We start from the raw sequence: 27,630 nt of genomic DNA on the forward strand, positions 1-27,630 counted from the left end.
ATACAGTAGAAGCATCAAAGCGATTTTAAAGAGAGAAAATGAACTAACAACAGAACAAGAAAACAACGCCTTACAATATTTTAACTAAAAGCCAAACTAAGCTACTTCTGGTTCAAACTAGTTAGCTAATCAATTCCAAATTTTTGGGTCATAATGTCTACAACCTCTTTACCTCACTGTTTTTTAATGCAAGACAGACAGTCTGACCAGCAGATCTTACCGGTAAATCCTCCATCTGCGATGTTAAACATGAACCGTGTTTTGGCTTTCTTCCTCTCTTCAGTTGCTGCTCCTGCTGCGCTGTCTTTGGCACTCTCTCCGTTCTGCAGTTTTCCCGCTTCCTCCGTCTTACCGGATTCCTTCTCATCCTTCTGACCTGGATCCAGTTGAACGACAAAGTCAGTAAACGTGTAGCTCAGACGCAAAAACTACATTATCATTTGATATCCACTCAGATGGTAGAGACCTTTCTTCTCATCTGTAACAGGGGTAGTGTCCATCTTTTCAGGTTCGTCATCCTTCTTTTCACCTGGAAAAAAAACAACATGAACAAATTAACTACTGTATATTCAGACAAAGTATATTTTCGATCCCATTCAATCATATTATTAAGATCAAATGGCTTGGAAATGCCATTTTTGATCACCTTTGGCGTCTGAAGTTTCCTTCTCAGACTCGGATCCTTTGGGCTTGCCATCATTGGTCTTCTCATCAGCGTCCCCAGACTTTCCTTTCTCTTCCTCTTTCTCATCTTGCTTCCCATCAGCCTTGTCTCCCTCCGAAGAGGACTCGGGCGTCTTGTCCTTCTCCTCTTTGTCTTTGCTTTTGTCTTCAGAAGCAGAAGAAGCTTCGTCGTCTTCATCAGGAATGGCGATGACCTTTTGATAGGAAGAAATAGAAAAATAGAAACAGCCCCATTAACAACCAAAATCATCTCAACTCTCAGGGTTGAAACGCTGACAATCAAGGCACCGATATGTCAGGCGAAATTGAAGTTTAAAAAAAGCTTGACAGAAAACGGTCCAGACAAACTGCCACTGGTCCATGGTGATTGTATAACAGGTACAAAACCGGCTTTCTGTGTCATTGAGTAAAAGTAAAAACCTGCTTTGTAGTAGAAATTGATGTGCACCATCTATTTATTTATGATTCAAGGCCATGTCAGCAACAGTGGCTATATTAAAAGGCAAGATGAAACTGTTTCTACATACATATTCATACATGTACATATATATATATATATATATAAAGAGAGAGCGAGAACACAGACCGTTTCTCTTCCCCTTTCAACAGATAAGAATAAACGAGTCTTGCATGACCAATTCCACATATTCAATTTGACATTATAAGAGCTAAGAAGGATGTTTAGATGAATGAGACCGTGTATGGGGAGTCATAACTTCATCACGTATCGATTTGCACTCACTTCACTGTCTTTATTCTCACTTGCTTCCTTATCGCCGTCTCCATTTTTCACCTTATCTTTTTCGCCATCTTTCCCGCCATCTTCTGCTTTGGAAACGGCGTCTGCAGAACAACAAAGCAAAGGCTTAATACCAACAGGCTTTTACTGACAGCAATCCGAGAGGTGGTGGCACATGCAGCACCTGGAGCGGGCGTGTTGGGCTGAGTGTCCGCTGGAGTGCCAGTAGAGGGCGTTTTGCTGGGGGAATCAGGCTGACTGCTGACGGTGGACGCCGTTTTGTTCTCGTTCAGCTCCATCATCCAGGGCATCGACCACTGGCCGTTCACATGCTCGAACTCTTGCACCTGAAAAAAAAGCAAGTTGTCCAAACGCCAACGGTCAGACGCAAAATGGATTCTGCCATGCAGAAATCGTGTAAATTTCATGTGAACTGTACTGCATGTTAAATACAATACAATACTCGTGTACCTTCTTTCTGATCAATGACATCACACCAATACGAGTGAGAACGTGTTGCCGTGACAGTCCCTCCCGGGGAACGCCATCGGCAAAGCTTTCAGCACCATCTGCACCAGGCTCACATAAGTGCCGCATAAAGAGGGAGACGTAAGCCCTGAGAGAAAACAAACATGGACAACAGCATTAAAACCAGTTCATGGATCCAGGAAACCCGTAGTATAAATATTTAGCTAGGATTGCGTGTGTTTATTTAATAATTAAGTATTAATTAATGGAGTTAATGTGAGGGTAATCTAAAAAATATATATGAATATATAATATATAAATAGATCATATTTATTATAAATATATTATTAATATATATTACATATTAAATGGAAATGTCTCAAACACTATTGTTTATAAGATTTTATGTTGAAAGGAGTGTCCTATGCTCACTAAGGAAAAAATTTATTTAGTATATAAATATAGCAATACTTTGTTATTTCTGTGATGCAAAGCTGAAAAAAAGCCAATACTTCAGACTTTGGCTTTGATTAATTTAATTAATTAGTTTGATTAGTTTGATTAATTTGATTAATTTGATGCATCTGACTTCAAAAAAAAAAAAAAAAGAAAAAAAAAAAAGTGCATAGCTTATGAGTGATGTATGTGATTTTTGTAGAGAGAAAATATATAAATAAATCATGCTCAGTTTTCCAATTTACAAAACCCTCAGAAATAAACACCACGAACTGATGACATCTTGCACAGTTTACAACTAAAGAAAACCATATTTATACTTTTTTACCCTATTGATATATTATTTGTAACCTAGATGTAAACAAACAAAACAAAATGAGCACAAACGTACTTGAACTCCTTCTCTGATTTGCCACGCAAGTCTCTGACCAGCCACTGGGTTGTGAAGGCGTCCTGAGGCGGCATCCCATAACGCATCACTGCGTTCAGGAAGGCCTTCCTCTGACGAGCATTGAAACCCAACACCTGCCAAATCCAAACAGTGTTTCAGTAGGTTAAACTCAAAACGCAGGAGTTTCGATTTCGCAAATCGCGGGCATCCCTCACTCACCTCGATGTTGCCGCTCACTCTGGCCAGCAGGGGGGGCAGGGGTTTGTCTTTGTCGTTTCGGAGGCCTTTCCTGTTGGGTCGCCGTGAATTGGCTGCAAGTGACAGCGAAAAATTGGGCTCGTTTGAACATTTTTCTGATTTTTAAAAAAATCCTGTTTGATCGTCGCCACGCTGGTCTCACCTTCTGTTCGTTCGTCAAAGTCCTCATCTCCTTCCTCTGAAGCAACGGAATAATCTGACTGACCATCAGACTGATCGTCCTGCCAGTCTGTAACGAAACAAGCAACATGATTAACATTTAAACTTAAAAAGCTCTTTCAATGGCTGTTTATGTCAACAAAGTGCTTCGAGCGTGGTCTAGCAGTCTATTAGCGTCAGCGCACCTCTGTCCTCCTGAGAGCCGTCATTGTAGTTGACCTGTTTACGGATACGCTTGCCCTTGCCCAGATTACGAGCCAAATCCTCCTGCTGCTGCTCGTAATGATGTCGGAGCAGTTTCTCCCAATAATCTGGATCCACGCTTTCCTCCTGCTTGATGATCTCCCTCTGAACTTCCTCTTCCTAAGGGAGAAGACAGGAAACAGCGAAAAAGAACAAGAGACGGTATAAAAATTACATTTATTAACATAAAACTGAAGATATGGCATGGAAGACACACCAAACCACAGCTTAATGTGCAATATCACAAAAAAAAAAAAAAAATTACTGCATGTTTCTCTTCATAATTCAGCCCAAAATTTATTTACAAATACTAACCAATAAAATATTACAATATAAATAGTATTTATTAAAATAAATGAAATAAAATCGACTGTTACTATTGAAAAAGTAAACCATTTAAGAAAAAAAAAAATTAAAATAAGTTCATAGTATATAAAATTAATAATTAAAAGAAAATAAGTTTTACTTTACAGTATACTAAATAAGTAAAACTTATTACAATAATACTTTGGGCTGCCTTCATTTTTTTTTAATTAAAATATTAAATATTTAAATATTAAATTATACTAATATGTAAAAATAAAGACAAACAAGAAAAAAACAATCCATAGTGTTATTGTAATGTTACAATACTAATAATACTAATGATACTAATGTTAATTCTGGGAGAGAACAGCAGGAGCCCTTAAAGTTTGTCTTTTGTTGACAACATAAGGTTTATAAATGCCTCTCATTACAAGTTTGAGAACCTGGTTGAAATTCCCCAAAAAAGCATGTTCTAAACAACACCGAGCCATATCACGATTTTGTTTTAATTGCCGATTAATGGTGCAAACCCAGTGCCAGCTGTTCTTCCCACACGTCCAACAGTCTCCAGTGCTCTTTACTGACACTCACCGCTTCCTCCTCATCCTTGACCACATACTGAGCCACTTTGAAGGAGCTGAGATACTCGTTCATGCTCTGGAGCTCGGTGTCATCCGTGGCATCCTGGTTACGATCCAGCAGTCGGTCGATGGCTTTGTCATCATAGTGAATCACGCTGCTGTCCTCTTCTTTATTCTCTCCTTAACAGACAAAACCAGTTTCAAAGTCAGTTCTTTAGGTGAGAAACTGTGTTGGTATAAAGTAAAGTGGCTTGTAACTCCAGGCACACCTTCTCCTTCGTCCTTGAAGAGCTCCTCTGTACCAAATTTGAGAATGTCATCAAGCTCCTGTTTGGACATCGATCCCGTCTTTGAGCCCAATCCAGGACGCACAACCAAGTGCGTCAACATCATCTTCTTCTTGGCCACCTTGAGATTAAATAAAGACCGATTGGTTTAGTTTCAAGAAAAAAAGAAAAAGCAAAAACAATTGCGTCTCAGAAAATTGTAGCGTACCTGAGTAATTCTCTCTTCTACAGAGGCTTTGGTCACGAAGCGGTAGATCATAACTTTCTTGTTTTGACCAATCCTGTGAGCTCTGCTGAAGGCCTACGAGAGAAAACGCCACCAAGTCAGATCTTACTGTATGGTTTTTCTTGCATCAAACATAACAGACAGCCATTGCTGAGGCCTGATCCCACCTGGATGTCATTGTGAGGGTTCCAGTCCGAGTCGTAGATGATGACGGTGTCCGCGGTTGCCAGATTGATACCCAGACCGCCGGCTCTGGTCGACAGCAGGAAAACAAACTGGGGAGCACCAGGAGCTAGAACAGGAAAAGACACATTCATTATGACACCGAGTTCATACAGAGCTAGAGAGAACAAATGTACAAGCCACGTCAGTTACTGGCCTCACCATTAAAGCGGTCAATGGCTTCCTGTCTCATGCCTCCTGTGATGCCTCCATCAATGCGCTCATATTTGTAGCCCTCGTTCTCTAAGAAGTCTTCCAGCAGGTCCAACATTTTGGTCATCTAGAGAAGAGCGACACAACATCTCAAACTCATGTTGTGCATTCTAGGCATTTTTGTCATTAAAAACAAATAAACACGGTTTTTAAAAAATACAGCACAAAGAATAATAATGTAAAATATTATTACAATTTAAAACAGCCGTTTTCTATTTAATTGATTTCAGAATGTAATTTGTTCATGTGGTGCAAAGGCGAATTTAACAATTGTTCAAAAACTGCCTTTTCTGCTGGATAACCATTCACAAGAACAGCAATTATTTAAAATAATAAATAATAATAAATTAATCATAAGTCCACTTATGTTATCCTGTGATTAAAGCTGTGTTTTTTTCTTTTTACAGTTACATTAAGGGTGTTTCCATTGTTTTAAGTTTTAGTATAACATTAACACCATTCATAGTTTTTCTTTTTTTTCCTTTTTTTTTCTTATACGGCTCTGTGTATGACATTTATTATTATGAATGCAAAGAGTTATAGTAATGAAAGCTCAATCTTGATTTTTTTTTTTTTTTTTTTTTTTTTGAAGGTGTTGGGTAGTTTTGCTTCAGACGTGAGATGCAGCAATAAAAATTAATTATGACGTAATATAATACAATTAATATAAATTAATCCTAATAAACAAATGCCTGTTTACCTGAGAGAAGATGAGCACCCTGTGTCCGCCTTCCTTGAGTTTCCGCAGCATCTTGTGTAGCAGCAGCAGTTTGCCAGAAGATTTAGTCAAGGCACTGCCTTCGTACATCCCGTTGGGCATCTTGGCAGCTTCCTGTTTCACAAAGCCAATCAGACGACATCTCGATCTAAACCTTTCATTGATACGCAATTTCCTCAAATAATCGCAGAAACAGAGAACCGTACCATAGCAGCAACAGGGAAGAGATAGGGATGATTACAGCACTTCTTCAGGTCCATAACGACGTTCAGCAGAGAGACCTGGTTTCCTCCACCCCGAGTGTTCAGAGCCTCGAAATTGCGGGTCAGGATGAACTTGTAATATTTCCTGGATTCACAGATAAATGATTTAGAAAATCTGGCTGCTGTAACCTACTTCTCAGACTATTCCTCGTCGCGCACTCACTTCTGCATGGGGCTGAGCTCGACTCGGACGATGAGCTCTGTTTTGGAAGGCATGTGCTTGAACACGTCGGCTTTGAGTCTCCTGAGCATGTGTGGTCCCAGCATATCGTGAAGCTTTTTGATCTGGTCCTCCTTGGCAATGTCGGCAAACTCCTCCAAGAAACCCTCAAGATTACTGCAGAAAGAGAGAGAAAGAGCGTGTCATTAATGTCTGCAAGTTCCCAGGGGGCCACCAGATGGTGCTAAAGCGATTCAATTGAAATTAATATCAAGAACAGGATTTTGTTTTTTTTAAACTATATGCAGATTTTCTTTTAGGTATTAATTTATGCTTCCTTGCAGCAATATTCATTCATAGTTGAATAGTGCATGCTTCTATGAATGGAGTTTTCTATTGCTTTTCCTCACTGGTTGTATGACAATTTATGTAAAGCAGCTTTGTAACATTTTTGAAGCTCTATATAAACAAATTTACATTGAAAAGATTTCTATTACATTATATGTAAAAATGTGAAAAACTATTATCTTAAAAATAATACAAATATTACAAAAAAAAAAATCCTGATAACTAAATGTAATGTAAAAAAGTGCACCGTGAGAATAATTTGTTTCAGTAATTTTCTATTGCCCTTATTTAAGTAAAACCAATTAATCGGTTTTGTAAATCACAATTACAGATGCCAATGTTATGCAACCTTTCAAAGTGGCAATTAATCATAAGTCCATTTGTGTTATTCTGTGTGCTTAAGGTGTGTTAAGAATGTTTGCATTGTTTTAGTTTTAGTATAACATTATAATACCATTCATAGTTTTGATAATAATAATAATAATAATAATAATAAATATTTCTTTAAAAAAAAAAAAAAAAAAAAAAAATCCAGATAACTTATTTAGTTAATACTAATTTTCTATAGGCTTTTTTTGTAAAACCATGACATTAAAAAAATATTACAAGATTGCACAATCTTTGAAATAAATGAGAAACGCACCTGAATCTCTCTGGCGTGAGGAAGTTGAGCAGATGGAAAAGCTCTTCTAAGTTGTTCTGTAGAGGGGTTCCGGTCAACAACAACTTATGCTGCAGTGGGTAGTTGTTCAGCACCCTGAAAAACTAACACCACGCCACAGCAAGGCATTAAAACCGTCAAACGACCAAAATGAAAAAAATAAAACGAATTAACTACATTACGGCTGGTCTCACCTTTGACTGGTTGTTCTTCAGTCTGTGGGCCTCGTCAACTACCAAACAAGCCCAGTCGATGGAGCCCAGAACAGCCGTGTCAATAGTGATCAACTCATAGGAGGTCAGCAGCACATGGAACTTCACGGAGGCTTCTTTCTGCACGACCATCAGCAAACAATCCCTCGTGTATATCGGTTCAAGAGACTTGAGATTCTTCGATGGTAAAAGCAGTTTTCAAACTCAAACTAACCTTCATCTTTGAGGGTTTCTTGCCACCGCGGATGGCGTTGTTTTCAAAGGAGAACTCATTTTCTCTGATGACAGCCCTGCTGTCTTTGTCCCCGACGTATGTGACGACGTACATATCCGGGGCCCACATTTCAAACTCTCGCTCCCAGTTAATGATGGTGGACAGGGGGGCACTCACCAGGAACGGACCCTTCGAATGACCCTGGAGAACAGAAAAGAGGCGCTCTTCTATACGAGGGTAGTAACATAACATTCAATGGTTTTTGGATACATAAAATTTTTGTGGGACATTTCTACAATTACAATACATAACATGCATGCATGACATACTATTTGGCTACAGCACTGTACGAACACCACTATTTAAACGTTTTGACAATTTTGGGAATTTTAATTTTCGTTTTTTAAAAGCAAGGATGCATTAAACTGACCAAAAGTATCAGTAATATTACAATAAACAAGCTTTGTAATAGAATTTAATAGAATCCTGAGCAAAATAGTTTTTTTCGTAGAACTATTAAAACGGTTTGCAACACTGAGCACAATAAATATTTTTGAGCACCGATTTTTAAAGTGATTTCTAAAGAATCATGTGAAACTGAAGACTGAAATGATGCTGAAAATCCTGCCATCACAGGAATAAACGTTATAAAATACAAAAAAAAAAAAAAAAAAAAGTTCTTTATATAGTGGACTCCTAACTTTTGAACAGTATTATAATTATCCTTTGATAACAAGGATTAATAAAACATAGCCTTTATTTAGTTCTTTGTTCGATATTTTGCATCGTAAGCCAATAATCTCTTTGTAGATTTTAAAATTACAAATAAAAGCGTCAAAGCGCACACCTCTTTATACAGTGAATAGAGGAAAACAGCAGTCTGCACGGTCTTTCCCAGACCCATCTCGTCTGCCAGGATGGTGTCGGTTCCCTGAGCCCAGGAGAAGCGGAGCCAGTTAAGCCCCTCCAGCTGGTACGGATGCAGCGTCCCGCCCGTAGCGTCCAGATACTCTGGCTGACGGTCAAATTTAATAGTGGGCTACAGGAGGATAAGAAAAGCCTTCGATGAGCAAGTGAATAGTGCAGCTGGGTCAAAAAGATGCCATACGTAGTGCATGGATTAAAGCAAAAAAAAAAAAAAAAAAAAAAAAAAATCTTTTGACAAGATTTTCTCACATACATACATACATAAGAATTAAGGAGCACCTTAAAAAAAGTTCTTAATACAAGGTTGACAGATTATTTATAAGGGATTTTTTTTACCTTTTTAAATGCATTTTTAAAATTTTATTAAACATTTTTTTTCCCAGCTGGTGGCAAGACTATTTCCCATTGACCACACAAGAAAGTAAATAAATAATAAAATAAGAACAATTAATTAATGACAATCAATATCACAAACAAAAACAACAAGACTGGATAGTCTTCACTGTATAATGAAAGACAGCAGCAGGTTTAATTAGGCTGCTGTCTCTTTAAGACCTCATGCACAGATCTAATATATTTTCTTTTCTTTGTAGGCGCACTTGTCCTATTTAAATTTCAGAGCACTTCCTAGCCAATAATCAAAAATTCTGAAAAAAAAAAAAAAAAAATATATATATATATATATATATATATATATATATATATATATATATATATATATATATATATATATATATATATATATATATATATATTTTTTTTTTTTTTTTTTTTAATGAACCTTCCTAATACGGGTGACATTTGACTTAAAGGGAATTACAATGACTTAAAGGGTCATGCAATGGCATGTACAGCATGTTAAATTAAAAAATTTAAACCTTTGTTTTCAAGCTTTTCACAATTTCTATTTATAACCACATAATAAGTAGAAGAGTAGGACAAATAAGTTGCCAAGAGTATTAATAAAAAATTTATTTGTACTACAGAGGTTTTTAGATGTTTAATGAGGCTCAGATGTGGAGTGAGTGCAATTAAAATTACTGTTTTAAATATACAATTTTGAATGCAGAAATATTAAAAAGATTTAAAATAACAAAATTATACCCTAAAAATGAAACCGAAAGCACCAACGGGTGGCAGTAAGTGAATTCATTCAATTGATTCGTTTGAACAGCCGATTGATTAAGGATTGAAGCAAGTGACTGTCTTTATGAACTTGTTATGAATCACTTGAATCACTTTCATTCATGAATGACACTCTGCCGTGTTTGCATTTAGCCGCAGCTGAGCCGTTTCTTTGGAAATGCTTTCGTTGACGGCGGAGCAAAATCATGCAGAACTTGTTTACTGATACGTTGTATTAAATCAATATCACATTTGCAAACCGTCACTGTCCTTATCGCGATCTGTGAAAACGAGCACGAAAAGGAGTTCTCAAGACTGAAAAGCACATGCATGTGTGATACATTAATTTGGAAATGGCGGGAATGAGTAGAATTATTATTAATAGCTGCAATCTCGCTCCGAAATTTAAGTTCTGCTGCTCTCCACTAATGACCCGACATTTCCCCCACATTTTTTCCCCTATCGGACGGAAATCTGTCGTAATCTACGGTTAGTGTGTAGGACTGAAGCAACAACGCTCACTTACATCCACCACAGGGTTCTCTGGAGGTCGGTCCAGTTTCCTCAGCTTTCCTTTGATCTTCATCTTCTTTCCTGGTTTACCTTCATCACCCATCATTAACTCCCTTTAAGAGGAAATAAGATGAGGCTATAGATTAGTATGTGTGTTTTCTTGCACTTTCAGGCCTGTAAGCTTAAAGAGTTCACATTTAAATGCAAACAGACAATTAATTACTAAAAAAAAAAGTTTTGAAGGAAAAGTATTTTTTGTATAACTTTCATTGCCTTTAACAGTTTGCTTTTGCATACCAGGGCTATCGGTACGAAAAACTATTTATTGCTTGATTTTTGATTAGTAAACAAAAACACTTATGCTAAAGCCTACAAATTACTAACTGGAAATATTTTCACATTTTAAAAAAACTAAAATTTAAATGAATCATAAACAGTAACACTTTACTGTAACACAAAACTACTTAAATAAAAATAAGTATTATTATAAAAAGGTACTTAAATACTGAGACTAATAGCATATAAATAAAAAAACAAATAAACTAAATATAACTATTAAAGGAAAAAATCTAAAATTAAAATGAAGGCCGATATTTTAATAAATCCTATTTAAAATTTTAATATAAATTATAATAGTACATCAACTCTAAACGTTGTAAACCTAAATGGCAATATTAAAAAATAAAATACAAATAATTCATTATAAAAGCACATAAAATTACTAGAATTAAAACAAAAACATGAAAAGTCAAACCAATAATAGCACACAAACACCAGAATAAAATTGTCAGGAATTACAAACAAAAATTAATAAAAAGCATATATTACAGCATTTCATTATGTTACCTTTTTTAAAATAATATGAAGTAAACACTCTGCAAATGCTGTTGCGCATCTTTCACAGCAGTGTCCGTGCACATTTATACCTGTGGTTCCAGTACTGCAGTTTGTAGGCGTCAAACTCCGGTACATCCATATCTTCTGCCTCCCAGGTGGACTGATCATATGTTAAATCCCTCCACTTGATGAGGTAGTGACAGTTATTCTTCTTATCCACACTGAAAACAGTAAAACACAAGAGGTACGACGTGAGCAAAACCACGAAACTGATCCGAAGCGATCCGATCCAAAGTTCTTGAAGCTCCTCTCACCTGTGGTTCAGGATGCGGTGAATCATCATCCACTCCATCTTGATGCCGAAGCGGTAGTATTTCTCCTCCATCTTAGCATAGGTGGGGTCTTTTTTCTTCCTCTTGTCGCTTTTCTCCTCTTCTCCATCGGCGCCGAAGTCTATGGGTGGGGGTTCGTCCATGTCGTTCTTGCGTTGGTAGTTTCTGAACATCACCTGACAGTGCATCTCCAGCTAGAGAGAGAGAGAGAAGATTAGGACCAAGCAAACTAACCGAGGGTGAAGCCTGAATCTGGATTCAAAATGGCATTTTAAGACCAAAAATAAGGACCAGCGCAAGTACCTGCAGCTCAGAAACCCAGGAGCAGTGCCAATAGGACATGTTCTGCCATTTAACGAAGAACTCCCTCTCAGGGCGACCAGCCAATGGTTTGGGGTCAGGAGCATCGGCTGGGAGATCACTGGGCCGCGGCACAGGGGTCGGGGGAGGAGGCTCGCTCCAGCGCCAGGTCAGAATCTTCTGTACCTTACCTTTCATAGCAGGACACTGGAGGGAAAAAAAACAATGAGGTGCAAATTATTGCATGATACAGATGAACGTTTTATTGGGGAAAGAGTCTAAAACTGAATTTTGGGGATATATTAATCAAAAACAAAAATCATGGGTAAAAAGTAATAAACATATTGGAATAATAAGTGGAATAAAAAAAAAGTTAGTGCCATACATCTCTAATCCCAATATATGATACATTTCTTAACCATATTTGAATTATTTATATACATATTTATATTACATAAAATGATTTATGCCAAAATAACAAAAGTATTTTTTGAGCCCCAATTACATTTATGCTACTTGTATTTGATTGTTTATTATGCATGTATATTATATTAAAAAGCAAGCATTTAAATGCAAAATACATTTAATAACTATAATATAGTAGTAATTATATTATGCATGCGTTATATAATTTTATATTTGTATATGTTTTTACATTTACATTATAACTCAAAAGTAGGCTATTTCTACACTATTTGAGCCCCCAAGTAAATTTAGCATCTATATTATAACGTACTTATTTGATTTGTATATTAAATGGCATTACATTTATAAAATTATTGAAATGTAAGAATACGATTCATACTGAATAAAAACATTTTGTAAACAACTTGTATTTACAACTATATTTCGTTTTTGCATTACATTTAAATGATCTAAATTGACTATTTATAGAGACTGTATAACACCGTATATAATAACAGATCATTTCTATGCCATTTGAGTCTCTGACATGCGTTTTGCTGTAATAACATTAATGATAAATCAATTAATTGATCAGTCGACCATGACATTTCCGGAAACTTGACAGTGTCATGTGACCCCCTGACCTTTAAGCTTATTTACAATTTGTATTGTGGTTGACTTACAGTGCAACGAGGGCAGATCCATTCTCCATTGGGAATCTCGGGCAGCGGTGGGTTAAGGCAGTGGATGTGGTACGACGAGGGGCAGGAGTCACAGCACAGCAGCTCTCCGCCATCTTTACACACTCTGCAGAACTCCATGTGATGGTCGTCCTCTTCCGCCTCTCCTCCCGCCTCGTTATCCTCCTCGCCGTCTGACGCGTCCTCGCGAGCCTCCCACTGGATGCCCATCTTCTCCTGAAAGAGGAAAAGATGATGCTGAGCACATCAGGACTGTACACACGGCTCTTTGGACAGGTTCAGAGCTGGTTCACTCACACAGTGCGGGCAGCTCCAGGTGCCCTCCGGTGCTTTCTCCATATCGGGGTCCAAGCAGACCATGTGATAAGCTCGTGGACAGGTGTCACAGAGAATGATCTCTCCTCCCTGCTGACAGACCTCACAGTAATCCTGATGATCCGTCTCGTATCCATCACCTTCATCATCACCTGGCAGAGAAAGAGAGAGGCTACATCAACGACCCTGTGACTTCTGTGATGTTTCTTAGGACGGAAATGTGGAATCTGAAAATTTTATTTAATTTAATTTAACAACATAACACATCGTCATACAACTTTGCGAAATTGTAACAGAAATAAATACTACTACTATTGCACAGCTCCTACTTAAAATTAGATTTTCATTTTGTTAATACTTTAATAATTACCTTTTTTCTTCCATGTTTCACTTTTAACAGTAAACGTTCCACATTCCCCCCCCCAAAAAAAAATTTAAGGAAATATTATGTGTTTAATTTTTTTTTTTTTTTTTTTAAGTCTTAATTTGATTGACACCATTTATGATGATAAATTTATATTGAATCATAAAAAAATGATTTAATATTAAAAAATACCCTTCATTTGGACATTTCTTGTTTTAAAAAATTAAATAATAATAATAAATAATTTAACTTAAAACTGCATGAATTCAAAATATTAGATAAAGAATTTTGATTAGTGAGTAAATAACTAAACCATTAATACTAGAACAATTTGATTGGGGGAAAAAAGATCCAGAAATATTCAAAAACAGGGAATGTCATTTGGGGGCAAAAAAATAATACATTTGGGAGGAGAAAAAAAAAAAAAAAAAAAAAAAAAAATTCATAGGGCTCTTTGAGAGTAATGTTGCTTAAAATGCAGTTTTATTTTGAGAGGAAGATCTCTTATTTCACAAACACTTCACTCCCGAAAACTCCTGATAGTTTAGTATGTAAAACATGCAAGGTTCTCCCAAATCAGTTCACTCATGAATGCAACAAAAACTAGAAAAATTTAGGTTACGATGCAGAAAAGGCCTTTCCATGGCCTGATTAAGCCTATTAGCTATTCACAAGCACAGACAAAGAGAGAGAATAAGATCCTCACCTTTTTTCGTCTTCTTTTTGGGCTTCTTTTTAGAGGTGCTGCGACTACTGCGGCTATTTGATCCATTGGAAACGGACACACTGTTCATACTGCCATCATCAAAATCACTGTCCACGTCAACGTCATCCTCTTCGCTCTGAAAAAGAACATTTGAAATAAAAAGAAGATTGAGACAGAGAGAAGTACACAGTGAGCCTGATAAATGACCAGAAAATTACTTGGATGCCGTTAGCGAGATGCTACGTCTAAAATTAGAGCAGAGCAAAAGAGAGAGAGAAAAAAAAACTACTTTGTTCATGGAAAAAGGTTAAAGGATGAGCGCAAAAGCAAGCTGGAGAAAAGAAAAGAAAAATTAGAAATGAGGTTCTTACTGAGGAGCGTTTCCTCTTGCTGTTGAAGCCTCCGAGTTTGATCTTCAGAGGAGCAACCTTTTTGGTCTTCACCTTCTTCTCTTGAGGTTTGGGAGCGGGTTTGGACTTCTTGCGTGCATTGGGACCTGAAATGTACAAAAAGAATCATAATTTTTCAATGCGGCATGCAATCAGCAGCTAAGAACATCACAAACAAACTCTGTTAGCATGTAAAAAGCTTGTTTTTTGTTAAACTAGAATGATGACGCTGAAAATTACACTTTGCGTCACATGAACAGCTAACGTTTTAAAACATATTTAAATAGCATTGTAATAAATAAATGCAGAATTGCTGAGCATAGCTAGCCTTAAATTTCCATTCACATGCTTTTGAAAGTCATTATTTTTATCTGAGGTTCAGGTTTTCTGCACCAAACCCAATAAGCAGTCCTTTTTTTGCAGGTGAAATGAGCAACAGCAGCCTGCTGCGGGTTCGAACAAGTGCTTCATTTTAAATAATAGATTCTCGGAAACCATTAGAACGTGACAAGATCACAATTAAAAACAATCTACGAATAAATGAGCTTCACGGCACAATGAAATTGACGCAAAAGATCAAGAAAACCACGATTCCTCAACACAGAGGAGAACAACTGCTGAATGTCCATAATAATGCTGCTCAAATCAAACAGACGCTGGGGAAAACAGCTCCTACAGCAGGCGGTCGCTCACTTCCATGGTGAAAAACTGATCACAAAAACAAACTAGAAGACAAACAAATTAGAAGAACAAATATTTGGCCTCACCCTTGCCCTCTTTCGTCTTGGCCTTGCGTACGGGAGGCGCTGGTGTGGACTCTGCACTGATTTGGGCCGCAGGGGCTGGGGTTTCGGCTGCCATTTCAACGGTCACAGCGGCACTAGCCGCCGCCAGGGCTGTGGTGGCAGCGGCCGCCGAGCCCCGCAGAGGGTTGTTAGTGCTGAACTCCCTCCACTTCGCTCCCAGAACCATCATCATTTTGGAAACGGCGATTTTGGGGTTCTTGGCAGCGATCAGAGGCCTGTGAGATCGGAGGAGGGAGATGCATTTGAATTTTACTGTCATCATTCTTATGTTGGTTTAAAGCCAACAACATATTCCAGACCCGCAGATATTAAAGAGCCCCTATTATGGGTTTCCGAAAAGACCTTTCACGCAGTAAGACAGCTCTAAGTGAATGAAAACATCCTGCAGAGTTTTAAATCCGAACGTATAAAATTATTGTAAAAGAGCAGACTCTGAATCATTGAAAGGAGTAATTTTAAAAACAAATCCTAAGCCGTTTCAAGTTAATGAAACGTCAAAATGTAACGTCGCCCGGCCACTTGCTGATCTGAATGAAAACGCAAATATATTTTTTGGCCACTACGTGCCGCTTAAAAATAGCATTTTTTATAGCTTTTATTAAGAAATGGAAAATAGATCAATCGGACCAATCGCTGCAGATTAGTGTCACGCAAAGCAGGGGTTTGGGAAAATTAATTGTTGAGCGAATCATTTGGGAGCTGTTGAGCAAGCAAGGTAAAAATAAATGCATGCAAGACGATGAACGTGTTTTTTGACCTTGCGTGCATGCCAGCCAGTTGCTGTGGACTCCAAGGCAAAAATATGAACTTTTCTTTACCCATAATAGGGGCACTTTACCATCCACACAAGTCACCTTTGTATATCTAGTGCTTTACTCAATACAGATTGTTTCTTCATAGCGCACTTCCGCAAACGTCTTAAAATACAAAAAAACTGAAAAGTTATGAAAAGTTAATATATTATGAAACATTCAGCTTAAAAAGCAGATCTACGTAAGATAATGATGGTTATCAGCTGAAACTCAAGTTTTGTTCTCATATGATAATAATTTGTAATACAGTCCACTCAAATGGTAGCCATTAACTTCCAGGCCATACTATGGAAGTCAACTGTCTGGACACCAGCATTCTTCAAAAATTTTTTAGATTATTTTACAACTCAAACCACTACAGCAACAGTTAAGACAAACACATACTTTTGTCGGAGCAGACACCACGTTTTTTTATAACTACGTTGTAAATTGTAAGACATCGCTTTTAATATTTTTAATATTCCACAAACTGAAAGGTTAAAATTAGCATGAAACATTGACATCAAGCTTTCTTCCCTTTCATGTGACACATGAAACTTGTTTCAGAAACAAGGTGGGACTATAACTGTTTAAAGATTGTGAGGGACATGGACTTAATCATGTGCACAGCTACATTTATAATAAACTGCAATATTCTATTTAAAAAAGCACAATTTTTGTTTTAATGGCGACTTTATCTAAAAAAAAAAGTGTAATGATTTTTCTCATGTGTGGGCGATGGACTCATACCTGACAAACTGGCTGAAGGCTTTGTAGTTGGTCAGAGTCCTGTAGTCTTCTTCAGTGAAGACGTGATCGATGTCCTCCATACCCCAGGTATCCAAAAGCTGAGAGGAACTTTTTGGCTCCTTAAAGTCAGTTCAGAAAAAACACATCTTATAAACTGAATCTCTGTTCTACATTTACTTTGCCGTGCAAGTAATTTAGCTTTCATAAGAACTTACAGCGTCGTCATCATCCTCGTCTTCCTCTTCCTCAGGTTCTCTCCGCTTTGAAGCTGCTGCGTTTCTGTCGGCACCAGAGCTGCTTCTTTTCTTCTCCTTTGTGGCGCTGGCTCTTTTCTTCTTTTTCCTGCCAGGTGTGTAGTCGCTGCCCTCGCTTTCCGACCGGTCTTCTTCACCATCTTCCATATCAGGGCCCTCCACCGGCTCCGGAGAACTGATGCCAATCTCCTGGAGAATACAAAAGACATACTTTTGATTCGTTTTGGATGCTAGCAAAATCACCAGTGCACTGTCCAAAATAAGATCTTAGGATGAGGTTGATAATAACGTATTATACCATTCAAATTGTTTGAAATTGGTAAGATTTTTTAAAGCATTTAATTGATCAAAAGTGACAGTCAAGACATTTATAATGCTGCACGCCTTTATTAAACGTAAGTGCTTTTCATTTGAAATTTGAAAGTATTTACAAAAACGTCATAGTAACACTACTGTTTTTAGCATTGGCGATAATAACAAGCATCAAATCTGCATATGCAAATGATTTCTGAAGGATTGTGTGACACTAAAGACCGGAATTTAGCTTTGCAATTACACTACTAAATTATGGTTTAAAATATTGAAGTAGAAAGCTGTTTGTAAATTGTAAAAAAAAAAAAAAAAAAAAAAAAAAAAGTTTTCACTGTACTAATCAAATAAATGTAGACATGGTGAGCATAAAAGAACAACAAAAATATAAATAAAAATAATATAAAAAAGGAAATTAATCAGTTTGTTATTGGATGGCACATGTTTTAACGAATGTGTACATATTATTAAACAGAAGCCACTCATAAATTTTCTGAATTTCACAGAAAAAAAAGTTCAGAATCGATGGCAGAGCAGTTGTGATAAATGCAAAACTTAATGCAGACTGGTAATCAGTTTAGGCTTCCTGCGTTACTCTAGCATTAACTATTATTGTCCATTATGGCAATAGTATCACTGCCTCAGTTCTCAAGCAAGAAAAAGTCCCATGCAACTTGTGCATGAGCTCGCAAAGCCCTTCTAACAACCACTTACAGCGTTACAAAAAACAGTTTGCAATTTTTTAACATTAAATGACTCATAAGATTAAAGCCATACCATTTTATATTATGGCCAATAATTATTTATTTATTTTTAAAAGGCAACACTTGACCAATTAGTCAATAATCAGATTTCGCGGCACATAAAATGTTGAGATCTGGATGGTGGTCTACAATGCCCGTTTTACAACAAAAGCACTTCGGTCGTAGATGATATTAATGAAGCAGTCAGATCTGGATTCCAAAAAAAAAGAAGGAATTATGTACCTTTGATATTAACGGTCATTAGGACATGTTATCCCATTTGTGGCGCCAGCTAAATTGCTCTGTTTCTCATTAAGACACTGTGGGGGAGGTTTTTAATCCATAACATAAGGACAGTGAATACTGCATTCTCCAAGGATATCACACACACAAGCAAGATCCACACACACTCACTCACACACACACACACACACACACACACACACAGAAAAGGCCATTACCTCTCTCCGGGAGCGATTCCTCTTGCTGCCTTTGCTCTCTCGGCTACTTTTTTTGGCTTTCTTCTTCTTTTTCACCTTCGGGGCATCATTTTCTGACAACTCCTCGTCCAGGTCATCCTCTTCTGCTAAAAAAAAAAAAATAAAAAAATGCTATTACTTAATTTATTAATAATTTATTTAAATGATAAAAATATATGTTAAAGGATAAAAATGATCGGAAGATTCAGTCTATGTATTCGCTAAGAGATTTCTACAGATCTCCTCATTATGATCATTTTGAAAGTAAAATAAATTTATTAAAAATAAAAATTCATGAGCATGTGAACCCTGTAATTAGAAAAGAGCTGCTCGGATTAATCATCAACGCAGTGCGTTGACATTTACATTTAATTTAATAACAGGACAGCAATAGATTAGTCATCTACAAATCTATTTTAGTCATTGATCCGTACCGGTTAAAAAAAAAAAACTTCCTGTTCACTAAATACAGTGACAACTGATGTAAACTGTCTCACTGTGATACAGGAAGTATTAAATGATATAAAGAAAAGTCACTGATATTAGCGAACGGGGCATTACAATCGTACACGATATTCTACACAACATCGTACACAATATAAGTAATTCTGTGTATTTTTTACAGTTGCATATGGCACTGATTTGACCATGTTTGGGGAAGTGAGACTTCACTGTTGTTATTATTATTATTATTCTGTCCTTGACTGAATTTTCCCATGGATGACAGTAACCTGATAAGATCTTAATGGACTTGCCTCAGATTTCATTATGAAAAACAATATACTGGCTTTCCTCCAGGTACCACAGTATACCAATATAGAAGCCTCTTTGAGACGAATAACTGCATCACAGAGACTAAATCGAGCACACGCAACACATAAATCATAATTTCCTGTCTAAAGGCGGTTAAAGTGAATCATGCTAACCATCTAAGACAGAAAGCACACGCGAGATAAATACGAAAATACAGCTAGCATCTCGCTCCATTCAGCGCTCCGAATACCCGGGCAAAGCCCCCCTTTAACCATTTCCCTGAAAAAACTGGCGTCACATCCGATTCCTGCACACGCCGAGGTGCAAAATCAAAATATTAAACTTAAAATCGACGCTCGCGGTCGGTTTCACGCGCAAAAAATATCGGTTTTCGAGTTTGGACGCCACAGGCCGACAGCGCGCGAACGACCAGCGCGCGAGGACGGAGGCAAAACCTCACGCGTCAAACTCGCACGCGACTGTTACCGGTAGGCCGCTAAGCACCGATGCCGGTACAACAACACCACAGCGCACATAATGTCACAGTAAAACCACCAGTGCTGCTCAATAAGCAACCCCTTTCGCTTAAACCGACGTCCAGTGCCGTGTTTGACAAATGCGAAGACGTATTATTTGAGGGTGACGTTAAAAAAATAGCAGGTAAGTCGACGGTTAGCCGCGTAAAAACCGGCAAAACAAAGCGCTGACTAAAAAACGTGGAAAATGCAAAGGTTTTCAAATATATAAGGTGGATTACTCACAAAGACGACAATTCTGCTGTACCGCGTTTCGTAAAAAAAAAGAAACCCCTAGAATCGACCGCGCTTGTTGTTACGTTAGCCGACTAGCCGACGCTTCGTCGAATAAATGAAGTTTCGCACCAATAAAGTCCAACGGAGGAGATTAAATAGGTCACGGACAACCAGTTTAAACATTCCGTGTATCTGCTTTTAATCCACACACGCCGTAAACAACATCAACACCGACTGATCTAGTGGAGTTGACCCGCATCGGTAAACGTAAATATTTTACCTTGCATCATAGACCGATGTTCAAAATCGTCTCTGTCGTCCTCGCTGCCGGACATATTGTTGATTACCCCAGCTAGAGAGGATCGTGAGCACTTGTATACCGATTTTCGCCTCCTCTGGTGCCTTCCTGAAGCCGGGGGAGACAGAAAATAAAAGAACAATACAAACGGAAGTTAATAGTCACGGTAGCATGCTGATCATAGTGGTCACTCCATGCCGAGAAAAAAAACCCGAAAAGCGTTCAAATATATCTAATAATGTTAAACAAACGCTATTTGGTTGGATGCGACTGAAAAAAAAGCACGCCTAAACTTTTAAAATACGCGGTTGAAAGAAGTTATGGAGATTTAATAGGCAAATGGGGCATGATGTGAGTGAGGCATTAGCTAAGCAGGCTAGGGATGCTAACCTGCAAAGTCTCCATAACTTTTAAGATTCCTTTCATTTTACATGCATTAAAATATGTCATAAATGTTCTGATTTGATAAAAAACGTAAGTAGAATAAATGTAATACAATGTTAGAAAGTGTACTCACACAACTTGACCTGTTCCCTTTTTCAAACAAACAGCTAATTCAATCTAAGATGTCCCCACGTTGTATAGGCTCCTTTTCATCAACACTTAAAAACAATTTGTAATATCCCTGTTTCTAATGAATATGTAGTGAAAGTGTATCCAGGTTGTGTTTTTCTCTGCTGTATGATGCACACAACGTCGCAGTTTCTCCTTCTGCCACTTACACCCTTTGCATAGACACAAAGAGATCAGGGGCCAGACATCCCATAATAATCTCCCTCCCCATATTCACACATACACATACATACAGACATTCACCCTTCCCCCCACCGCATAGTTACCTTCCAACATACAGACCATAATAACCCCACAACCAAAGACAGACCCTCTCTTCCCCATTCCACCGTGCCCTTAGCAACCGTTACCATGGAGACAGCCACCCCCTCCCACCCCAGTTAACATCCCATAATAATAAACATAGTCACTGACATCCCACAATAACCATAACTCCGAAAAAAGAATGAACGGGAACTGAGCCGGAAGAGAGAGAGAGAGGGGAAAAAAGTCGATTAGCAACTCCTCGCCAGCCTGCTTCCTTATTACAGTTCTGTATTTACAGTAGACATTTGTGAGCGTATAAAATGCCCAGGATGATCCAAACTTAAAGTTTGTGCTCTTTAGGCCGATGGCATTTTAGCATCCGACTGTTCTACCCGTATTTAACCAACTTTGGTTTGTGGTCCAAAAATGAGCCCAAATGGCAGATAATAGACTCCTAAAAAATATAGCTTCTCCATTGGAACTGATGGTTCAATGAAGAATCTTTGGAACATCGATGGAACATTTCCATTAAACAAAAGATTCTTTATAGTGCAGAATGCTTTATAAAATGTCCTTTAAACAGAAAAAAAGTGAATTATTTTAAGAATTCTTTACTGAAACGTCCAAAAATGGTTCTTTTATGACATCATTGCAAAAACCCAGTCTTGGAACCTTTATTTTTTAGGAGTGCAGATCTGGTTTTGGATTTTTAGTTTCAAGGCCATGTTCAAAGATGGTCTACTTCTCAAGTTCAAATCTCACATTGGATTTGGGCTGTTTGACTGAGGCCTTTAAAAGTTATAGGTGGGACGTTGGGACCCTGTTTGTTGTCCTCATATTGTCACCATAGCTAATCTTTCGCCATCTTCACCCATTATTATCCACCTGGATATCTTTGCATGCAGAGAAGTAAAATGACAAATACAGATATCCGTCACAAAGCAGCACACATATATAGAAACAAATGTAATTTCTTGGGTGGGGGATGGGGAGTGGTAGGCACCATATAGCATAATTACATATCAAAGAAATATAGAGGTGGTCGTCATGACAACCCACTCAGGCGCACCCCTCCTCCACACTCCAAAGCACCAAATATCCAGTAATAATGTCTCAGCCAAAAGAAAACACAGACCATAATATTCTTCCTGTGCTGGCAGTCGTCATGGCAATATGCAAGAAAGAGGTGTTTCTGTGTGTGTGTGTGTTCGTCTGTCTGTCTTTTGGGGTGGTGGGGGGTGTAAGGGAGGGGTTTCAGATTACCATGCATGCTAAAATGAATACCATAATACTCCTTTTACGCTCTCTCTGCTAGTTCCCTCCTCCCCCCACACCCGCGCCGAACCGAACGTGACTCCATAACTGGGTGAAAGAGCCACATATGGACACCATCAGAGATGGCTACTGATGAACTCTTAAGGGACGTTGGATTGGACAAAAAAGCGAAAGAAATTAGGCTGTGATTTCAATGACTTCTCTTGTGCAGCTATAGTAGGCTTAGTACATGCCTTTAGAAATATTCGTATTCAACATTCAAAGTGATATTCTTATTAGTGCTGAGCATTTGTTTAAGGGTTCTTTTTCAATTCAGAAAAAAGAATGTGGCAATCGTTCTGTTCCATGAGGTAGAAACGCATGGAACTCACCTGTGAATCTTCCACCACAAAGCCAGATGAAACACCTTAAAAGAGACAAAAAAAATGAACAGTCCCGAATGTGATATTCCCTCTTTCCTCCCCTTCAAACCGCCCCCCACCCCCTCCTCCCTAATGGCCCAGACATCCCATAATATGCCCGACGACTAACACCCCCTTTAATCTCAGCCAGAACCCAATACTAAATCATGCAAAACTGCACAAACTGATTTCTGCACCCTTGCATTAGCAATTGCGGGTTCATTTGCGACACTGACTAGACGTTATCCTTCAGTAGGCTGCTTAATTGTTTTTTTGCAGACCGTACGCACAATGTTCATTGTAAACATGAGGAAAAAGGAAGTAATCGGTCAAGGTTTCCAGAATGCATAATGACACATTATGACAATATGACACATTTGATATACGTTACCATATAATGGCTGTGCCATTTCCATATCCTTATATTCCCCACCCCCATCATATTCCGAAGCATTGCAATCGATTAATTTTTTCGCGTGGTCCTATTGTACTTCTGTAAGTAAACAATAGATGTTAATTATAATGGATTAACTCCAGGCCCGCCGCTGCAACACACTATGAAATACTACACACATTTGTAAATGTAGTTTAGACGTGTAAAAAAAAAAATCTTTTTGAATAAAAAAATAAATAAATAATGATGCATGGGGCACTGCAAGAGATAATGAATTTTCCCAACATGCAACCGTTACCATTGGAAACATTTGAAATCAGGTCAAATGCATGCTCTTTATTAATTCATAAGGCACACTGGGTTTGCCTTATTTATTTGCAGATCACATGGAAATAGATATAGGCCATATTCACATATGGAATGAATTCAAACCACAAACTAAATAGTTAAATACAAGATCAAAAATTGTTTTTCAAGTGTCACGCTATTTTGTAGTTGGGAAGAGAAACTTGCTCACAGTAAACATGAACAGTGAGTGAAGTCAGCATGTGGTTTTTTTTTATTCGCTCTAGTAGTCTAGTAGTAGCAACTGTTCAAATTATGTTTCAACTTCATTTTTAAAGCTATCTATGATTTAACTTGCTTTTTGGAACATCGGTTTATTAGTTGAAGTTTTTAAGCTCAAGTATAGTCGGGCCTTTTCAGGCCTTCCACACACTCTGTAGTCACTATATTTTTGCTACATATACTTGTTTGTAGACTGTTTCTGTTCTAAAAGCTTTCAAATCTAGTGTCTGGAGTAGTAGTGTAAACTATGAAACATAAGATCTCTTCAGCAACTGACTTATGGCCTCTCCTCTCTTCCAGATGTGCCTGTGAGATACAGTATGTGCTATTTTTAACCAACCAACCAATCAACCAGCATAACGCAATGGTAAGGCTATGATTGCAATTTCTCACACAGCAGTCTAAAGAATAGTTAGGATCCATGCAGGGTGTTTATTAACTACAGTAAAATTTCCTGGAGTCCAAACATGAAATCTGTAAATATAAACCCAAATATTAATAACACATAACTTTTAGGAGAAGGCTAGGAAACACTAAAACATTTATACAGCTACTAAAGAGACTGCCTGTAAAATTCGCTCTATTTACTAGTTGAATTCGACTATATTAATGATTTAGGGTAAAAGTTATCGTGGTGACAGACAATCAGGAATGTGTTGATGGTGACCTCTGGTGGTTGACTGTAAATCCTGGCATAGAGATATTGCTCCTCCTAGTGACCAGGAGTGATATACACAACCTGCACACCCAGAGACAAGTCCAAAATACTTGATTCTTGTAGTTTTAAGCACACAGCTCGAATATTTGTATTGTTTTAAAAGGCTGGTTTAATTTAAAACGAAATGCATTTCAGTTTGAGCAAGTTAATAGTAATTTTTAAAAGGACCTTATATATTATTGAATGTATTTTTTTAAGATTGTATATAGCATTCAAATGACATACACTGAAATACAGTTATGATGATTACATAAATTATATTATTGATTTAAATGTGAACCACAGAATATTATATTGATCGAATCTAGCAGTTATGTGGAGTATAACACAATGTCTTATTCCAAGATGCATACCGCAGTATTTGTACAAAATACACAACTTTGAAAGAAATGAAAAAATAATTTATGACAGTCCTGTGACTCTACAGTGACCTGTCTGCTAAAGTGACTTTGACACATGCTGGAAAGTCATGAACAGAATATGTACCACAGATTTATTTATTCAGCCAGCCTCTGATGTCAACACAATAAAGAGATCTTTCTTTTAAGAGGGACATTTTAAAAGGGAGAAAGAGGCACTACTGTTCATATTTGAATCCTGTTGGCAGGACGTAAAGATCACATTTCAGGTCAGGGATTTTTGTTCAAGTCTTAAACTATACTGCCAAAACAATGACTTTTTTTTTTACACTCTCTCTCAAAAAAAGGCACAAAAGCCGTCACCGAGTTGGGAGAGGTACACTTTAGAATTTAATTTACCCTAAAGGGTGCATTTTGGTACTGTAAATGTACATTTTACTTGCCTAAAGTGTACAAATAAGTACCTAAATAGTACATATTACATTTTTTTATTTCCCTAGTGTCAGCCTTTGTATCTTTTTTCTGATAGTGAATCCACTTACAGTTTTTGATTATTGACCTCTGTAAGCAGATCTGAGGAATAGTTGAAAATGTGCTGGAGGACTATCCAATATGTGTATATGAGAAAAGCATCACATCAGAAATTTAGCATCACATAATTTGTGTAACATTGGATCCTCAATGGGTGCCGTCAGAATGAGAGTCCAAACAGCTGAAACAAACATCACAATAACTTCCACATCACGTCCAGTCCGTCAGTTAACATATTTGAAACAAAACCTGTGTATTTTTAAGAAGCAAATCCATGCAATGTCTATAAATTGCTGCGTCTGGTTAAAAAGAGTCTCAATTACCTTCTCCAAATATCTTGGCTTTAATTAGTATTGGAATGTACGTTATATAATGTGCTGTATTTAAATTACATTCAAGGTTCGCTTAAGGAAGCTGCCTTAAATGACACCTAATGATTATTTTAAACTGAACATTTACTATTAGTCTGTAATTTCTTATGCAAATGTAACGTCCTGAGGGTGTTTCCACTTTTGGGAATTTATCAGCTAACAGATAATTAAGCAGCTCTAGCCAAATCTGGACCAGTCGCATTTAAGTTACGTTCAGAAGATATGAGAATGTGACTTTTTGTTTGTTTTGTTTCAAACCTATTTCCAGTTTGCACATCTATTTCTTGTTAGTGAAACCTATGGACTTTGTTGATTGAGGAATAAACATTACTGCTGCTTTCTAATGACGTTATACATTTTAAAAAGCATGAAAAACAATATAATGCCATTGTGACACGGCCAAGAAATTCGTACAGCCTGTTACCTTCAAAATAATACCCTCTTCATCTCAGTATAAATGTTTGTAGTCAAGATCAGTGTGACCCAATTCCCTGAAAAATAATCTTATTAAAATAAACTGTGTAATCACAGATTATCTTTCACTCACCTGTATGTGTCAGTCTAATAAACAGTCTAAATTTTTACACTCAACACACACACTATATACGTGAATATAATCTATTTTCTGTAATAATATGTCATTTAGCAAGACCTTTGACTATGCTGTCTTTAAGAGATTCTGTTCATAACTATAGAACAAACCTGTTCAATTAAAACTTAACGACAGCTGCAATGCATTTCTCTTCTATATCTGTTTAAAAAAAGATGTTCAACAATGGAGAAAACGTGGGACAGAACTTCATTTTATCCACTGGAAGTTTACCGGATTGTTAAAACTTCTTGTTCTGGTACCAGCGTGAAGCCCTGAAGAAAAAGAGATTTTAATAAAAAACATACTTAGGTTTTTTAGCTATTGGTTAATGAATGTGCAACGACCAGAAAGCAGATTCAAAGGCACGATTTTGCATTGATGAATCATACACAATAAAATAAGAAGTGCACACTAAGAAAGCGAATAAAGTTATATAAAAATCATTGTAATTTTGTAATGAATAAAAACAAAATAATTTTGCTGTCTGGTTGACTTATAATGAGTTAGTTAAAAGGTTAGTTTCGCAAAAAAATAAATAAATAAAAATTGCATGCAACTGATTTTTTATTTAATCAAATGCAACATTTTTCATTACAAACTCTATTATGACAGTGTGAGCATTTTTTATATATTTATTATTAATTTGCCAACAACTTTAGCATTTTTCATACATTTCTTACTTTATTTGTTGGAGGTTGAATTCGCACGCGCTTGTCACTGTTTATTTATCATAAGCCTTGTGCATTTCTCTAGTAACACTGGAGAATTTTAGCCTTGCTTCTTTCTACCCAATTCCTCCATCTATTTTTACATCGCAGCACCCTGTGTTTGTTGTCTCCCCTCCTCTTCCCGGGTCTCTCGTTCCCGCTTATTAATCAGTCGCCTTGACCTACTCATCCTCCTCTTTCTCTCCTCCTCTCCTCTCTAATTCTCAGCATCTTCCTC

General features: G+C 37.3%; 1 protein-coding gene across 3 annotated transcripts in view; it reads right to left on the reverse strand.

Moving 5' to 3' along the window:
• The window catches only part of chd4a (chromodomain helicase DNA binding protein 4a), a 24,457-nt gene extending 3,062 nt beyond the window's left edge, over positions 1 to 21,395 (reverse strand). Inside the window, exons 1-36 of one of the 3 annotated variants that reach the window (XM_043218032.1) lie at positions 21,176 to 21,395; positions 20,641 to 20,766; positions 18,838 to 18,959; positions 17,286 to 17,513; positions 17,071 to 17,189; positions 15,491 to 15,744; positions 14,706 to 14,830; positions 14,335 to 14,470; positions 13,247 to 13,416; positions 12,932 to 13,165; positions 11,847 to 12,050; positions 11,526 to 11,737; positions 11,301 to 11,432; positions 10,388 to 10,487; positions 8,657 to 8,848; positions 7,810 to 8,010; positions 7,578 to 7,715; positions 7,366 to 7,487; positions 6,378 to 6,551; positions 6,158 to 6,299; positions 5,934 to 6,065; positions 5,183 to 5,300; positions 4,966 to 5,090; positions 4,781 to 4,873; positions 4,555 to 4,693; positions 4,296 to 4,465; positions 3,341 to 3,518; positions 3,139 to 3,225; positions 2,958 to 3,049; positions 2,739 to 2,872; positions 1,895 to 2,039; positions 1,608 to 1,770; positions 1,427 to 1,527; positions 647 to 878; positions 467 to 529; positions 221 to 376 (exon numbers count right to left, since the gene is read on the reverse strand). In XM_043218032.1, the coding sequence (XP_043073967.1) occupies positions 221 to 376; positions 467 to 529; positions 647 to 878; positions 1,427 to 1,527; positions 1,608 to 1,770; positions 1,895 to 2,039; positions 2,739 to 2,872; positions 2,958 to 3,049; positions 3,139 to 3,225; positions 3,341 to 3,518; positions 4,296 to 4,465; positions 4,555 to 4,693; positions 4,781 to 4,873; positions 4,966 to 5,090; positions 5,183 to 5,300; positions 5,934 to 6,065; positions 6,158 to 6,299; positions 6,378 to 6,551; positions 7,366 to 7,487; positions 7,578 to 7,715; positions 7,810 to 8,010; positions 8,657 to 8,848; positions 10,388 to 10,487; positions 11,301 to 11,432; positions 11,526 to 11,737; positions 11,847 to 12,050; positions 12,932 to 13,165; positions 13,247 to 13,416; positions 14,335 to 14,470; positions 14,706 to 14,830; positions 15,491 to 15,744; positions 17,071 to 17,189; positions 17,286 to 17,513; positions 18,838 to 18,959; positions 20,641 to 20,695 (5,188 nt within the window). In that variant the 5' untranslated portion in view covers positions 20,696 to 20,766; positions 21,176 to 21,395. Of the gene's footprint in view, positions 1 to 220; positions 377 to 466; positions 530 to 646; positions 879 to 1,426; positions 1,528 to 1,607; positions 1,771 to 1,894; positions 2,040 to 2,738; positions 2,873 to 2,957; positions 3,050 to 3,138; positions 3,226 to 3,340; positions 3,519 to 4,295; positions 4,466 to 4,554; positions 4,694 to 4,780; positions 4,874 to 4,965; positions 5,091 to 5,182; positions 5,301 to 5,933; positions 6,066 to 6,157; positions 6,300 to 6,377; positions 6,552 to 7,365; positions 7,488 to 7,577; positions 7,716 to 7,809; positions 8,011 to 8,656; positions 8,849 to 10,387; positions 10,488 to 11,300; positions 11,433 to 11,525; positions 11,738 to 11,846; positions 12,051 to 12,931; positions 13,166 to 13,246; positions 13,417 to 14,334; positions 14,471 to 14,705; positions 14,831 to 15,490; positions 15,745 to 17,070; positions 17,190 to 17,285; positions 17,514 to 18,837; positions 18,963 to 20,369; positions 20,547 to 20,640; positions 20,767 to 21,175 lie in introns of those variants that run through there. The other 2 variants (XM_043218031.1, XM_043218033.1) reach the window with 2 other exon arrangements.
• Positions 21,396 to 27,630: the final 6,235 nt, after the last annotated feature.

Source organism: Puntigrus tetrazona, chromosome 19, assembly GCF_018831695.1.
Source record: "Puntigrus tetrazona isolate hp1 chromosome 19, ASM1883169v1, whole genome shotgun sequence".
Taxonomy (NCBI): domain Eukaryota; kingdom Metazoa; phylum Chordata; class Actinopteri; order Cypriniformes; family Cyprinidae; genus Puntigrus; species Puntigrus tetrazona.